Genomic DNA, 15,726 nt, shown 5'->3' on the forward strand with positions numbered 1-15,726 from the left:
ATGCAGGCTGCGCAGCTATCCCAGAAGCCAGAACAGCAAGAGGGATTGCTGCTTTCGCTACGCAACGATCCCTCTTGCTGTTCTGGCTTCTGGGATTCAGAATATTTTTTTTCTTGTTATCCTCCTCCAAAAACTAGGTGCGTCTTGTGGTCTGGTGCGTCTTATAGAGCGAAAAATACGGTATTTCCATTCTCCTGCTTCTAAGGTCTTGCAGCTCCCCCATAGCCTCTCCTTCCTCACTGGGCCCTGTTTTGCTTCTTCTGAGACTTCATCTTCCAGCCTGTGGGAAAGATGGCTAGGATAATGGATAATAGACTGGACTGGGCCATGGAGCCTGGAGCTCAAATTCCTGCCCAGCCGTGAAGAAGTTCACTGGGTCCAGTTGGGACATTTCAGGATAATGCCAGAAGGCTGTTATGAGGATGCAATGAATAGGCCAAGCCTCCCTTTTTCTGCCACAAAGACCCTGGAAGAAGGCTGGGAGACCAAATTTAATTATTACATTCATATACCCTATTTATCTGCCAAGGAGATCAAGGTGTGGCACATGGCTCTCCTCCCTGTTTCATCCGTGCAACACTGAGGTAGGTTATGACAAATATGTTGGTGATGACTATTCTCTTTGCAATGACTTCGTGGGGGGGGGGGCTTGTAATGTATTGTGCTAGATCAAGGGTCAGCAAACTTTTTCAGCAGGGGGCCGGTCCACTGTCCCTCAGACCTTGTGGGGGGCCGGACTATATTTTGAAAAAAACACGAACAAATTCCTGTGCCCCACAAATGACCCAGAGGTGCATTTAAAATAAATGGACACATTCTACTTATTTAAAAACACCAGGCAGGCCCCACAAATAACCCAGAGATGCATTTTAAATAAAAGCACACATTCTAATCATGTAAAAACACCAGGCAGGCCCCACAAATAACCCAGAGATGCATTTTAAATAGAAGGACACATTCTACTCATGTAAAAATGCGCTGATTCCCGGACCGTCCACAGGCTGGATTTAGAAGGTGATTGGGCCGGATCCGGCCCCCTGGCCTTAATTTGCCTATCCATGTGGTAGATGCTGCGTGGTTTTTAACTGTATTTTAATGGTTTCTTTTATTGCGATGCATTTAATTGTTTTTCAACTTGGTGTTCCCGTAGAATTCAAAGTCAGTGCAATGCAATATAGTAATAACAGAAGCAGGATAGGACACGGAGCTTCAATGTGCAGAGCATGTGTGGAGTCTGCTGTCTCTCACAGAACACTGGTAGTTAACATGGTGCCCTCCCTTAGCGCTGGTCATGCTTGCTGTGGATGATTTGGAGTAAGTGCTGGACTAGGACCTGGGAGGCCTGGGTTCAAATCCCCACTTGGTAAGGAAATTCACTGGGCGACTTTGGGCCCGTCACTGCCTCTCTTAGCCTAACCTACCTCACAGGGTTGTTGTGTGCAGATTAAATGAGGAGCAGGAGGAGAACTGCGCACACCACCTCTAGATCCTTGGAATAAAAGGTGGGTTATAAATGCAATGGGACATGGGTGGCGCTGTGGTCTAAACCACAGAGCCTAGGGTTTGCCAATCAGAAGGTCGGCGGTTCGAATCCCCGCGACGGGGTGAGCTCCCGTTGTTTAGTCCCAGCTCCTGCCAACCTAGCAGTTCGAAAGCATGCCAGTGCAAGTAGATAAATAGGTACCACTCTGGCGGGAAGGTACAAGGCGTTTCTGTGCGCTGCTCTGGTTCACCAGAAGTGGCTTAGTCATGCTGGCCACAGGACCCGGAAGCTGTACGCCGGCTTTCTCGGCCAAGAAAGCGAGATGAGCACCGCAACCCCAGAGTCGGCCACGGCTGGACCTAATGGTCAGGGGTCCCTCTGCCTATAAATGCAATAAATAAAAATATATGGAGGCCATTGCATCCTAGACACTAATTAGACGGCATCCTCACAGAATCTTTCTTGAGGGTCTCTGGCAAATATGAAGATGAGGAGAGTTGTCCCCTGTCCCCCCAAAAAAAATTCAAAATAAAACCGGCTAAAGTTAAACGCTCCATAGTCTCAAATGGTTATCAAATCCATTATTTTTCATTGGTGCAAAATTCCAGAGGCCCCTTAGATAAAGGATTAAGATCGGAACTATGATATTGGGAATAAAGGAGAAAAAGCAGGAACAAGAAATAAAAAAATATTTCTGCTGACCAGCCAGAACATGAGAAGTCTTTTTTAAAATATATAATTTGGAATGTATAATTGCCTTTTTGTATTATGATGTGGCAAGATTTGATGTTGATGTTCTATCAATTGGAGTGTTATTAATGAAAATTAATAAAAGTTATTTACAAAAAACAAAATTCCGGAGGCCCCTGGCTCTGCCCGGCTCCTCCCAGTAAATACGGTAGGGCTGCCCTCGTACCTTCTCGAGCGACGTCACCGCCCCATGCAAATGAGCTGGCGCATGGCACCCTGGGAAAGCAGGCGGCTCTTCGGCCGGGTTGTTTCTATGCCGCTCTGCACAAAGAGCTTTGCTGCGGGAAACGGTGCAGACTGCCGCAGCGGGAGGTGTTTTAATCTCTCGCGAAGAGTTTCCAAGGCAGCTCACTTTTGCGCCACCGTGACCTGAGAGGCTGTGCGCAAAATGGCGGCCCCGGCGTCCAGACCCGCTCGCTATCGTCAGTGAGGTATATCCTTACCTGTTCCTCCTCCGGGAGAACAGAACATGATGAACGGAGAGCGCATGAGACATGATTAGAGTCTCCGCTGGCCGGGGAACAGCAACGCCCCGGCTTGCTCCTTTCTGATTTTTACTGACGATCCTTCTCTAACCTCAGTCGTTATAAAAGCAGAATTAAGTTTTATTTCTTTATACTCAATCCTACTGTTTTTCTGATTCCTGCATTGCACGGGGTTGGACTAGATGATCCTTGGGTATCCCTTCCAACTCTTACACCTATATTGTCGCGTGATTGGTCAACTGAAGTGTCCATCAGTTGCGCGTTGGCCCGCCTATTTCCACATTCGTCTGCAATTGGTGGAATACGCCTAGCGGAAGACCATTGGCCGCTCTTTCTACACTGGTCCCGCCCCTTTTCTGGTTTCCAGGGTGCTCTGTTTTGCTTGGCGGCCCTCCATCCCTCTTTCGGCTCACGTCTCCCAATGCTTGGTCGTTTCACAAAATGGCCGACATATCCCTCCCTACGTTGCCTCTTCTCGTTTCTGATTGGCCGGCTTTGGTGTGGGGGGGAGATTGACAAGGTCCTCGTAACCACTGAGCTTGCGCTCGGCCATCTCCCGACTTAACCAATCGGGAGCCAGCATCGTCAAGGGCGCAGGGAAGCAGCCAATCGGTACCCTTTCCTCTCCTTTGCAAATCCCGCCCCTGGAGAGGCGTCGAAACTTGACCAATGGAAAGGGCAGGAGAGGCGCGCGAGAGGCCCTTCCATTAGCCAATGAGAAAACGGGATACCCGCTCCTTCGGAAGGGGAGGCGGAGCTGCTGGCTTCTGAGAACCAATTAGGAGGCGCGTCTGGAACGCGGCGGCAGCCAATAGGGCTTCGGGAGGGCAGATTTGAAAAGCGAAGGCAAAGGCGTTTTTGCGGCGACGCGGATGGGAGGCTGTTGGCTGGCAGGTAGGGAATCCCGCGGGCCGGGGGGAGGAAAAAGGGGTCGGCGGGGCAGGGACGGGGATCCCCCGTGTCCCCCTTCAGGACTGCGGCTCCCACCCTCCCGGACCTGAGGGGAGACTGGGATCTGGTATTGCAAGGAGAGCCACAGGGCTGCATGGGGTTGGGTGGATAATGGCTCTGGGTGGATCTCGGGGTAAAATAAATATATATACATACATATATATATATATACACACATATATATATATAAATATATATACATATATATATAACTATATATACATATATATATAAATATACATACATATATATACACACACACACACACACACACACATATATATATATATATATATATATATATATATATATATATATATATATATATATATATATTGGTGTCCTCGGGTGTCTTCCCGTGTAAAAGTTGGGGTGTCTAGGCGACGTTTCGACGAGGTCTCACTCGTCATCTTCAGGCTGGTGCTTTCGGCTTCTTGTTACTGGAACAGAGCAGGATCTCAGTGTTTGAGTTCCTATAAATACTGTTGAGGGGGTGTGGTGTATAGCCTCCAATGTTCTGGGCAGAGAGGAAGTTCCCAGGCTAGTGTGCCTTTTCTTCTTTTGTTCCTTAATTACTTGAGGGATATCTTGAGTGCAGTACAGCCATCTTCTCAGAAAAACTCTTCACAAAGTTCAAGAGGTCAAGACACAAAGACTTTAGCAACTAATCCACACCTAATGACCCACCTAAGTGGTACTCAGGATATCACTCAAGAAATCACTCAAGATATCCCTCAAGTAATTAAGGAACAAAAGAAGAAAAGGCACACTAGCCTGGGAACTTCCTCTCTGCCCAGAACATTGGAGGCTATACACCACACCCCCTCAACAGTATTTATAGGAACTCAAACACTGAGATCCTGCTCTGTTCCAGTAACAAGAAGCCGAAAGCACCAGCCTGAAGATGACGAGTGAGACCTCGTCGAAACGTCGCCTAGACACCCCAACTTTTACACGGGAAGACACCCGAGGACACCAAAACCTGCATTCCTGTACCCGTGAAAATCTACGAAAGCATATATATATATATATATATATATATATATATATATATATATATATAAATAATTTATACCCCGCCCTCCCCAGCCAAGACCGGGCTCAGGGCGGCTAACAACCAATAATAAAAACAAGTTGATTAAAATACAATTTAAAAGCTTAAGCTACAACATTAAAACAATTAGGGAGCAATCTCATCATGGGAGGAGAAAGGAAAAAGAAAAAGGGGGAGGGAATCCAATTGATTCCGAGCCAAAGGCCAGGAGGAACAACTCTGTCTTATAGGCCCTGCGGAAAGAAATCAGATCCTGCAGGGCCCTGGTCTCATGAGGCAGAGCGTTCCACCAGGCCGGGGCCAGTGTTGAAAAGGCCCTGGCTCTGGTTGAAGCTAATCTAACTTCCTTAGGGCCCGGGACCTCTAGGGTGTTGCTATTTATGGACCTTGAGGCTCTCCGTGGGGCATACCGGGAGAGGCGGTCCCGTAGGTACGAGGGTCCTATGCCGTGAAGGGCTTTAAAAGTCAAAAGCAGCACCTTAAATCTGACCCTGTACTCCACCGGGAGCCAGTGCAGCTGGAAAAGCACTGGGTGAATATGCTCCCATGGCAGAGACCCCGTGAGGAGCCTCGCTGCAGCATTCTGCACCCGCTGGAGTTTCTGGGACAGCTTCAAGGGCAGCCCCGAATAGAGCTGGTAAAGGCCCAATCCTCACTATGCATAGGAAAGCAGCTTCATAGTGCTTTAAACAATCATGGATCTCCCCGATCCTGGGAACTATAGTTTGCTAAGGGTGCTGAGAGATGTTAGGAGACCCCCTTCCAGAGTTCCCTGCGAGGAGGGATTGGTTGTTGAACCGCTCTGGGAATTATAGATCTCTTTTTGGGGGGGGGGTGTCTCCTAATAATTCAGCAGCACCCTTAGCCAATCTACATTTCCCAGTCCCGTCCCCCCGCTTGAAAGCGTATGGTGCTTTTTTTTAATGTTTATAGCGCAGATGAGACCTTTATTCCAGAACAGTGTGCAGAAAGTAGCATCATATGGTTGCTTTCATTTATATTTGTTTCATAAAGTCTAAAAACTTCTGGATTGTATCAAAAAACAACAAGAACCCCAAACCCACGACACCCTCAAAGCAAGAAGGAAAATGTAGCTCACGGGGAGGGGGGGGATTATTTTGCCATCATACTACTAACTTGGAGGTATGTTTTTTGCTTGTAATTTCTGTAGCACTTCCCCGGGTATGAAATGCTTTTCAACACATGCTCAAGGTAATTGAATATAACTGTTAGGTGTTGCATTCATAAATGCCACTTTTAGGGATATTTATGTATAGTTAGGTATAGATGATTGAGAAATCTCTTGCAGCTGGAAGACATGCCATTAAGCACACACTAAATCTGTTCACAGTAATATTTCAGGATGTGAAATAATATTTTTGCCAGGCTCTGTCAGAACCTTTTCTCAAAAATTAATGACTGTATGCACAATGGGCTCTATTCCCCTATCCCAAACGAGAGCACACCCAAGTCAAGTCAACAAGTTATCACAAAAATAAAGCTTGCAGGAACATCCCTTCAGGCAATTATATTGCAAGCTGTGACATATGCATGTACCTGTACTCAGGCATTCAATTGTTCTGTGCTCACATTAATAATGGTGTGATCAAATATGGAGCCTAAACTGGGGCAGCATACATCCTTATTTTTTATCCTGAAAGTTTCATGTGCTGCAAACAACCATTTGTATGTTTAGAAGGAGTAAACAATGTTCTTCTTTCTTCCCAGTGCCTTTCTATTGTAAATATATGAATGTGCTTAAAGAGTGTGACACTCTTTAAGCTGCCAAACCAAACACAATAGCAGTGCTTTCAGTAACTCTCAGCTGACAACAGGTGGAGGGATACAAAGGTATTCCCTTGCTACTTTAAAAGAATCAGTCGGTATAGTACAGTGGTGCCTTGGTTTAAGAACACCTTAGTTTATGAACAACTTGAATTAAGAACGCTGCAAACCCGGAAGTAGGTGTTTTGGTTTGTGAACTTTACCTTGAAATAAGAACAGGTTTTGCTTCCTGTTGAGGGTGTTCCATTTGTAAATTGAGTCCCCCGCTGCTATGGGAAAGCACGCCTTGGTTTAAGAACGATTTGGTTTAAGAATGGAATTCCGGAACAGATTAAGTTTGTAAACCAAGGTACCACTGTATAGCTGTGGGTGGATGTTGCTACAGGGCGTATTAGAAGGCCAGAATTGAACAATAAAAACAGTATTTTGAAAACTGAGGTATTGTGCCGATACAGTGGTACCTCCAGTTGTGGACGGGATCCGTTCCGGAGGTCCAGTCCGGAGGTCCAACCTCGGGATCCGAGGTTTCCACAACCTGAGGACCGCTTCTGCGCATGCACACGTGACTAAACCCAGTAAAATACTTCCGGGTTTGACCCGCCGCATCCCAAAGTTCATGTAACCCTCTGATTATGTAAATGGAGGTACGACTGTATTTTTATCGTGAACACAAAATTAAACATGTATTAACAGTTTCTGTTAAAAGGGTGGTATTAACAATGTGTCTGATGTGAATCGCGAATTAGTTCATGCTTTCTGGAAAAATAAATAAAAGGTCTTGCTTTTTAAAATAAAAAATGGTGACTGGATGTTCTGATTTGGCGCCCACAACCCATGTACCAGGAGCCATTTGGCACCTAGATTTCCTAAAATTGGTTCAGTTCCACAGCATGATATCTGTTTACCCTTTGCAGAGTGACTCTTGGGATTCAATACTGGAGCTGCGGTAATTTTGGTCGCAATCTTTCTGACTTGGTGCTGGACACCAGAGCCGTTCTGTCTCTCCCTCTGAGGATTCTGAGATCCGATGGTCTTTCAGATCATCTTGTGATCCAAGATGGCAAATAAGGAAAATCTGAGCAGTATGTATAGCCTTTCCAAAGTAAGTCTTTGCCTATATCTGCCACTGCTGGGAAAACGATACGTGGGGTGGGAATGTGTCAACTGTTGTGATGGGTGGTGAAGGAATCTTTATTGGGGTGGTGAGTTAAATTGAGTACAGTGGTACCTCGGGTTACAAACTCTGCTAACCCGGAAGTAGTACCTCGGGTTGAGAACTTTGCCCCAGGATGAGAACAAAAATTGCGCCGTGGCGGCAGGAGGCCCCATTAGGGAAAGCGCGCCTCAGGTTAAGAATGGTTTCGGGTTAAGAACGGACCTCTGGAACGAATTAAGTTCGTAACTTGAGGTACCACTGTATGTGTAACAGACAAAAATTGGATGACTAGTCTTTGAACTTATCTTCTGCTCTTGACAAAAGTCCTGTGTGTGTGTGTGTGTGTGTGTGTGTGTGTGTGTCTGGTAGCCTGTGGGCTCTAAATTGTGGCTTTTACTAGTATCACATTTATTAATGGGGCTTCAAATGAAGGTATATAACCAATTATGTGAGGGGGAGCATTCTCTGTTATTTTACTTTTCCATGGAAATTTTCCCATTTCATAAGTTCATTGGTAACAGTGGATGGATGTCAGTTTTAAAGACAATTAATACTAGACAAACCCGGCAGTTTCAAAGTTATTTGCTCTGCTGACAAAATACAAGTAATAATAGTAATAATAATTAATATGTTATTTATACCCCACCCACCTGGTTGGGTTTCCCCAGACACCAGATTCCAACAAAAGATTAAAAGTACAAGTACATAAACAAGTTAAATCAGATCACTGGAGTGTTTCAGAAAACCTACTGATACCAAATGCACTGACTTTCTGTCTTTGCACACAGGGCTGTGTGTACGTCTTCATTTAAAAACCATGAGATGTGACCTTGAATGGGGCTATTTCTTGATTGCGTTGTCCCTTTCCTGCAGTACCGGGTGAACAACATGACAAGTGCTCAGAGGGTTGCCTGTAAGGATACCAACACTCCATCCTCCATCACACCTTCTGGATCGCTTTTGGCCCACAGAGCTATTTCCAGCAGCACAAAGAAAGGCCCGAAGGATTCGGGTGCCCAGAATATGGGTAAGACCTGGTCTGCTTTGTGGAAATTTTTGGAAATGCCTCTCACTGATTCCTGTGCTGCTGAAATTGCCTCGGATGCACCCCATTGCTTTGGGGTTTTCCCCAGACTGCTTGTCGTAAAGGATGCTGGGGCTTGTTTTGGTCTTGCTGTGTTATGGATGACGTTGTTTTCTGTTTCCACAGCTGTCGCAGGCAGGGTCCCTATTGAGTCCGGATCCATGGCTCAGCCGCCAAAGGAAGGCCCGGAGTGAGTTCCCTTGTTACTGGTTTCAGAATGCTGGCGGTTGCAAATCTGTTTCTGGACTTGGGAATGGGTTGGGGCTAGCCATGTTTATTTACTTACTAAATTTCTACCCCGCTCTCCATCTGAAGATCCCAGAGCAGTTTAAATATAAAAACACAAAGATATACAGTTGTATCTTGGATCCTGAATGCCCTGGAACTCAGACGTTTTGGTTCCCGAACGCCGCAAACCCGGAAGTGATTGTTCTGGTTTCCAAATGTTCTTTTGGAACCCTAACATCCGACATGGCTTCCACGGCTTCTGATTGGCAAAACCTATTTGGTGTTTCGCAACTTTCCGACTAGTTGCAGGACCTTAGCCCAGAGTACATGCAGAAAGAAACAGAAGCAATTGGTGACTTGGCTGCCGACAGGATAGACGAAGCAGGAACCAGGAACTTGTAGTTAGGTGTTTATTATATATAGTGGACTATTTACAGGAAAAAACCTCAGATCTTTTGCTAGCTCTCTCTCACACACAACTCTTACACTGACACACTGAACCACTGAACACTGAACTCCAGAACTAACACATTCCAGTTAGTAGGCCATGAATTATCACTCCCTTGAGAGAGCTTGACCAATCAGGGAGCTGTCTCCATGCGTCTGTTATCACCAGGAAGACTTACTCCTTCACATGACCTTCTGGCTATCTGCCAAACCTTAACTGACTCTGTGTGAGTAGCTGCACGTACACAGTTTCCCAACAGGAGCTTCCTGCAGCCAATCAGAAGCTGAGATTTGGCTTTCAAACGTTTTGGAAGTCGAACAGACTTCCGGAACGGATTCCGTTCGACTTCCAAGGTACGACTGTAATATCAAACCGCAACAATACCCTGCCACTTCGAAAGGCCATGGATTGTTTAATGAGCCAAAGACCTGGGAGAAGAGGGATGCTTTTGCCTGGTACCTAAAGGAATGTAGTGATGGTGCCAGGAGAGTCTCCCTGCGGGGAACAATAGGGTTTCAAGGTGCCCGTCCCCTCCTTGCAACATGACAAAATCCTCTGGGCCGTCATGCAGCTAACTTGTTCTCCACTCCCCAGGCGCTTATTCACCATTGATGACTTTGAGATTGGGCGTCCTCTGGGCAAAGGCAAGTTTGGGAACGTCTACCTGGCTCGGGAGAAAGAATCCAAGTTCATTGTGGCGCTGAAGGTGCTCTTCAAATCCCAAATGGAGAAGGAGTGTGTGGAACATCAGCTGCGGCGGGAGATTGAAATCCAGTGTCACCTCAGGTACTGCAAAAGACCAAAGGCCCCTGGGCCTCCAAGTTCATAATAGTTTTAACTGTTTGCCTGCTTTGCCCCCTTCTTGTGAGCATCAAGGACAAAAACGGCCAAGGAAGTTTTTGGAAATGGTGGAATCTCTTTGGGTGTAGAAGCTGTTGTCCCTAAAATCATGTCAGTTTCCGGCTGTACAGATGATGTTGTTCGTTAAATTTCTGTCCCTCGCAAAGAGCCGGCAAACAAAAAGAAAAAAAAGCCGCGAAAGAATGCTATTAAATTAAAAGCTGGCAATTGTGTGGCCCCATGGATCTTCATTCCTTTAATGCAGGGGTCAGCAAACCTTTTCAGCAGGGGCCAGTCCACTGTCCCTCAGACCTTGTGGGGGGCCGGACTATATTTTTTTGGGGGGGGATCCTATGCCCCACAAATAACCCAGAGATGCATTTTAAATAAAAGCACTGAACTGTCCGCAGGCCAGATTGAGAAGGCGATTGGGCTGGATCCGGCCCCCGGGCCTTAGTTTGTCTACCCATCCTTTAATGTCTCTTTCCTTTCCTGCCGCTCCCTGGTCGTAGATTCTAACGCGCCTCCCCTTTCCTGCAGCCACCCCAATATCCTGCGCCTTTACAACTACTTCCACGACCGGAAGCGTGTATATCTGATCCTGGAGTATGCCCCTCGCGGGGAGCTCTACAAAGAACTGCAGAAACACCGGCGTTTCGATGAGCAGAGGAGCGCCACGGTGAGCTTGCGCATCACTGCGCCTGGGCTTAGAGGCCCTTGGCAAATAATAATAATTTTTTATTTGTACCCCGCCCATCCAGCTGGGTTTCCCCAGCCACTCTGGGCAGCTTCCACAGAGACAAAAAATACACTAAAATGTCGCACATTAAAAACTTGCCTGAACAGGGCTGCCTTAAGATGTCTTCTGAATGTCAGGTAGTTGTTTATCGCTTTGACATCTGATGGGAGGGCGTTCCACAGGGCGGGCGCCACCACCGAGAAGGCCCTCTCTCTGGTTCCCTGTAACCTCACTTCTTGCAATGAGGGAACTGCCAGAAGGCCCTCGGAGCTGGATCTCAGTGTCTGGGCTGAAAAATGGGGATGGAGACGCTCCTTCAGGTCTACTGGGCCTTTGAGGCCATTTAGGGCTTTCAAGGTCAACACCAACACTTTGAATAGTGCTCGGAAACATACTGGGAGCCAATGCAGATCTCTGAGGACCGGTGTTATGTGGTCCCGGCGGCCGCTCCCAGTCACCAAAGCCTTTTTAACACTCATGCTGAAATGGAAAAGGATTTGCCAAGGGTCTGAAGCTCAGGGAGGGGTCTAGCCTAATCTCGGTCTGGAACGGCTACCACGGGGTTGGGTTTTTGGTGGTTATAAGCCGAACATTTGAACCGTGGAGGATCACTAATAAGCTCGCCTGAAGTCCTCCATCAACATGCAGAGATCAGCTTGTCTTTAAGGTGTCCTTAAGACTAATCTAGTAAATTATATACAAGAATCTTGAACAGGGCCCAGTAATATATGGGCAGCCAGTGTAAGCTTTTAAGAACTGGTGCTGGCAATAGTTTGTTCGCATTAATCAAATCTTGAGGTTACCAGTGCATGAATCATTCTGGCCAGGCTACCCCTGTCCAAGAACGGTCATCGTGGGTGCACCAGCTGGAGCTGGCATAATAATAATAATAATAATAATAATAATAATAATAATATACCCCTCCCTCCCCAGCCAGAGCCGGGCTCAGGGCGGCTAACACCAATAAAATCACAGTAAAAACATAATAGGAGGAAAAGAGAGGGGAGGAAAAGAAAAGAAAAGGAAAAAAAAAAACAATTTAAAATACAGGTTAAAATGCAGCCTCATTTTAAAGTAGCTGATAAATCAAGACCATAAGGGGAGGGAAACATAAGGGTCTGACCGAGTCCAAACCAAAGGCCATGCGGAACAGCTCTGTCTTGCAGGCCCTGCGGAAAGATGTCAAGTCCCGCAGGGCCGTGGTGTCTTGTGAAAGAGCGTTCCACCACGTCGGGGCCAGTGCTGAAAAGGCCCTGGCCCTAGTTGAAACCAATCTAACCTCCCCTGAGGCTCGGAACCTCCAAAGTGTTGTTATTTGTGGACCTTAAGGTCCTCCGCGGGGCATACCAGGAGAGGCGGTCCCGTAAGTACGTGGCTGGTCTGTTTGGCTGTCATTCAGAGGGTGCAGTTTGAGGTCACCCAATGCACCAAAGGAGCAGGGCGGTGGGTTCAAGTCTCTCTCGGATAGCAAGGCACTGGTGTCCCAAGGTGTACGCAACGGAGCCTTCTTTGCTTCACCTCTGCAGTACATGGAAGAGCTGGCTGATGCCCTCCTCTACTGTCACAGCAAGAAGGTCATTCACCGTGACATCAAGCCGGAGAACTTGCTTATGGGGCTGAAGGGGGAACTGAAGATTGCTGATTTCGGCTGGTCCGTGCATGCCCCCTCGCTCAGGTAAGGGGGACGCCCTTGGTTTGATTCGCCCTGGCGGGCTCGGGATATCTGAGGCCCTAGTTCTCCACTGCGCTGCCCCAGATCCCTTCAGCTCTTAACCGCCCTTGACCTCCTGCTCTGCCTCAGGAGAAAGACCATGTGTGGGACTATGGACTACCTGCCCCCTGAGATGATTGAAGGCAAACCACACAACGAGAAGGTGGACCACTGGTGCATCGGGATCCTGTGTTACGAGTTCCTGGTGGGGCACCCGCCCTTCGAGACCGCCTCCGCCCCAGAGACGTATCGCCGCATTGTATCGGTGAGCTTCGCAGTCGGCTTCACAGTTCGTCCACAATTGTCATTCATGCCAGCCATTTCCATGCAGAGTTGCTGAGTTGCAGCAGGAGGGTTGTCCTAGCATCGGAGGGCTCTAGCCCCAAAGGGGGTTGTCCCAAGAAGGGGTGCAAAAGAGGGAGGGGGGAAGAGGAAGAGACAAAAGCATGAGGACTGGGAGCTTATGTGGCAGAAGAACTGGTGAAAAGCATAGGGCCAGTTCTTGCGGCTTCAGAATGGAGTGGGCCACCCGGTGGTCGGCAACACTGATTACCGTATTTTGGCTCAGTAAGGCGCACGTTTTTCCTCCTAAAAAGTAAGGGGAAATGTCTATGCGTCTTATGAAGCGAATGCTGCATGGAGGAGGGACGTATTTACAGCTCCCCTTCCTTCCCTCCTCTGAGGCTCTGTTTTAAAGCAGCAATGCGGAGCGGAGCAGTCCGCTTTGCTGCTTTAAAGCGAGCCACGGAGGACGGACGGGAGCCATGGCTCCCCTTTATTCAGATTTTTTTTTTCGTGTTTTCCTCTGAAAACTAGGTGCGTCTTATGGTCAGGTGCGTCTTATGGAGCAAAAAATACGGTGATTGCTTCCTAGCCGTGGAGGAGGGATGGATGGACGGGAGCCATGGCTCCCCTTCCTTCCCTCCTCTGAGGCTCTATTTTAAAGCAGCAAAGCGGAGAGGAGCAGTCCGCTTTGCTGCTTTAAAGCGAGCCATGACGGATGGCACAGGACTGTCTTCCTGTGCTGCTTCAGACATGTGCTTTATATATTTATGTACGTGTTTGCTTGGTACATTTATGAACATTTATTATATATCTAAGACTTGCTGATCAGGGAGCTCTGACCATTAGGTCTAGTCGTGACCAACTCTGGGGTTGCGGCGCTCATCTCGCTTTATTGGCCGAGGGAGCCGGTGTACAGCTTCTGGGTCATGTGGCCGGCATGACTAAGCCGCTTCTGGCGAACCAGAGTAGGGCACGGAAACGCCGTTTACCTTCCCACCGGAGTGGTACCTATTTATCTACTTGCACTTTGACGTGCTTTCGAACTGCTAGGTTGGCAGGAGCAGGGACCGAGCAACGGGAGCTCGCTTGCTTCCTGCCGAAATATGTTAGCAATGCAAGTACCAGAGATGTCTTTCCAAGTGTGTGTGTGAGAGAAATGCGTTCAGAAGCCGAGGAAGCGTTTGTTCCTTGCTAAATCCTCCCATGCCTGCTTTTCTCTGGTTCCTGGTCTTGACTCCCTTTTCTCTCTCTCCCGTACCCCAAATACAGGTAGATCTGAAGTTCCCCCCGTTTGTGACAGAAGGCGCCCGGGACTTGATTTCAAAGCTGCTGCGCCACAACCCGGCTGATCGACTGCCACTTCAGGGTGTGATGGAGCACCCTTGGGTGAAAGCCAACTCGCGGCGGGTGCTGCCTCCGGTCTATAACGCTGGGCCTGTGAACTAGCTCTAAGGAGGGACACATGAGGGGAGGGACTGGTCATAACCGAGCGATGGCCCAGGAAGAATTTTGGTTTGGTTATGTTTTAAGGTTTTCTTTCAAATGATTGTAGGGTCTTAATTTTTTTTAATTTTTTATTTTCTCTCCTGGAGGGCCTTGCTGGAAGAACTGATAGGCGAGTAGTGTATTTCTGCCTGCTGGGGTATAAACGTGCCCCTCGAAGCTTCTGGGGGAGCTGGCTTCGATTGCTTCAGAGTCCGTATTGAAAAATGGGTGTTGCTTCAGTTGGAACTGAAGGCCTTTAATCCTTACTCTCCGAAAAGCTCTTTTTAACAGGCCCACAGTCACCCAGACCGTTCTAAGACATTGATCTTGTGGCATTATCCTACGGAGATGTTTGCGTCTTTAATAAAACTAATATTATTTTTTATATATACTCGATTGGCTGTGCCTCCTCTTCCTTCGTCCAGCTGAAACTTTTGATGGTTATTTCTGATTTCCTCAAAGCGCAGAAACAGATGGGTGGGGTTTGGCTTGGCGCTTGACACAGAGGACTCATTGTTATGCTGGGGGCGGTGGCGCGGGCTGAGTATACATGTACTTTCCTGCCCAGGCACCCCGCCCTGCCATAAACTCTTCCTTTGGACTTTCCAAAAGAGAGCTTGGGGAAATGGGTCAGAAGAGGAAAGCAAGGCGTGGAAGTTATGCTTGCAGACCTGTGTTGGTCAGTGCAGGAAAGCAGAGATTTCGTGTATGCTGCATGGAGCTCCACGATGGGAGAGAGAATTTCAAGAACTAAAAGCATAAATAGAATATTCAATGGAAAGGGCTAATTCTCACTGAGGGGGGGTAACACGGCAGTTGCATGTAGTGGCCCAACTGCCTTCTAAAATAAGACATAAAAATAGCCAGTGAGGCTGTGGTACCTCGGGTTAAGTACTTAATTTTTTCCGAAGGTCCATTCTTAACCTGAAACTGTTCTTAACCTGAAGCACCACCTTAGCTAATGGGGCCTCCTGCTGCTGCCGTGCCGCCGGAGCCCGATTTCTGTTCTTTTCCTGAAGCAAAGTTCTTAACCTGAAGCACTATTTCTGGGTTAGCGGAGTCTGTAACCTGAAGTGTATGTAACCTGAAGTGTACATCTGCTTCAGGTTACACACTCCGCTAACCCAGAGATAGTGCTTCAGGTTAAGAACTTTGCTTCAGGGTGAGAACAGAAATTGTGCTCCGACGGTGCGGCAGCAGCAGGAGGCCCCATTAGCTAAAGTGGTGTTTCAGGTTAAGTAC

General features: G+C 47.6%; 1 protein-coding gene across 4 annotated transcripts; it reads left to right on the top strand.

Moving 5' to 3' along the window:
* The first annotated feature begins 3,379 nt into the window (after positions 1-3,379).
* Positions 3,380-14,875, top strand: AURKB (aurora kinase B). Of its 4 annotated transcripts, none has more exons than XM_081886968.1 (10): positions 3,380-3,612; positions 5,895-5,935; positions 7,423-7,610; positions 8,453-8,691; positions 8,875-8,938; positions 10,019-10,210; positions 10,805-10,943; positions 12,530-12,678; positions 12,805-12,979; positions 14,269-14,875. In XM_081886968.1, exons 4-10 carry the CDS (start codon positions 8,499-8,501, stop codon positions 14,443-14,445), a joined length of 1,089 nt encoding a protein of 362 aa, XP_081743094.1. In that variant the 5' UTR covers positions 3,380-3,612; positions 5,895-5,935; positions 7,423-7,610; positions 8,453-8,498; the 3' UTR covers positions 14,446-14,875. The 4 variants fall into 4 exon arrangements, with proteins under 4 accessions (XP_081743094.1, XP_081743091.1, XP_081743093.1 ...); XM_081886965.1 differs by having other exon boundaries at positions 3,385-3,612; positions 8,538-8,691; XM_081886966.1 differs by lacking the exon at positions 3,380-3,612 and adding an exon at positions 3,624-3,736 and having other exon boundaries at positions 8,538-8,691.
* The last annotated feature ends 851 nt before the right edge of the window (positions 14,876-15,726 follow it).

The sequence above is a fragment of the Podarcis melisellensis genome, assembly GCF_964234715.1.
Source record: "Podarcis melisellensis genome assembly, chromosome: 13".
Classification (NCBI taxonomy): domain Eukaryota; kingdom Metazoa; phylum Chordata; class Lepidosauria; order Squamata; family Lacertidae; genus Podarcis; species Podarcis melisellensis.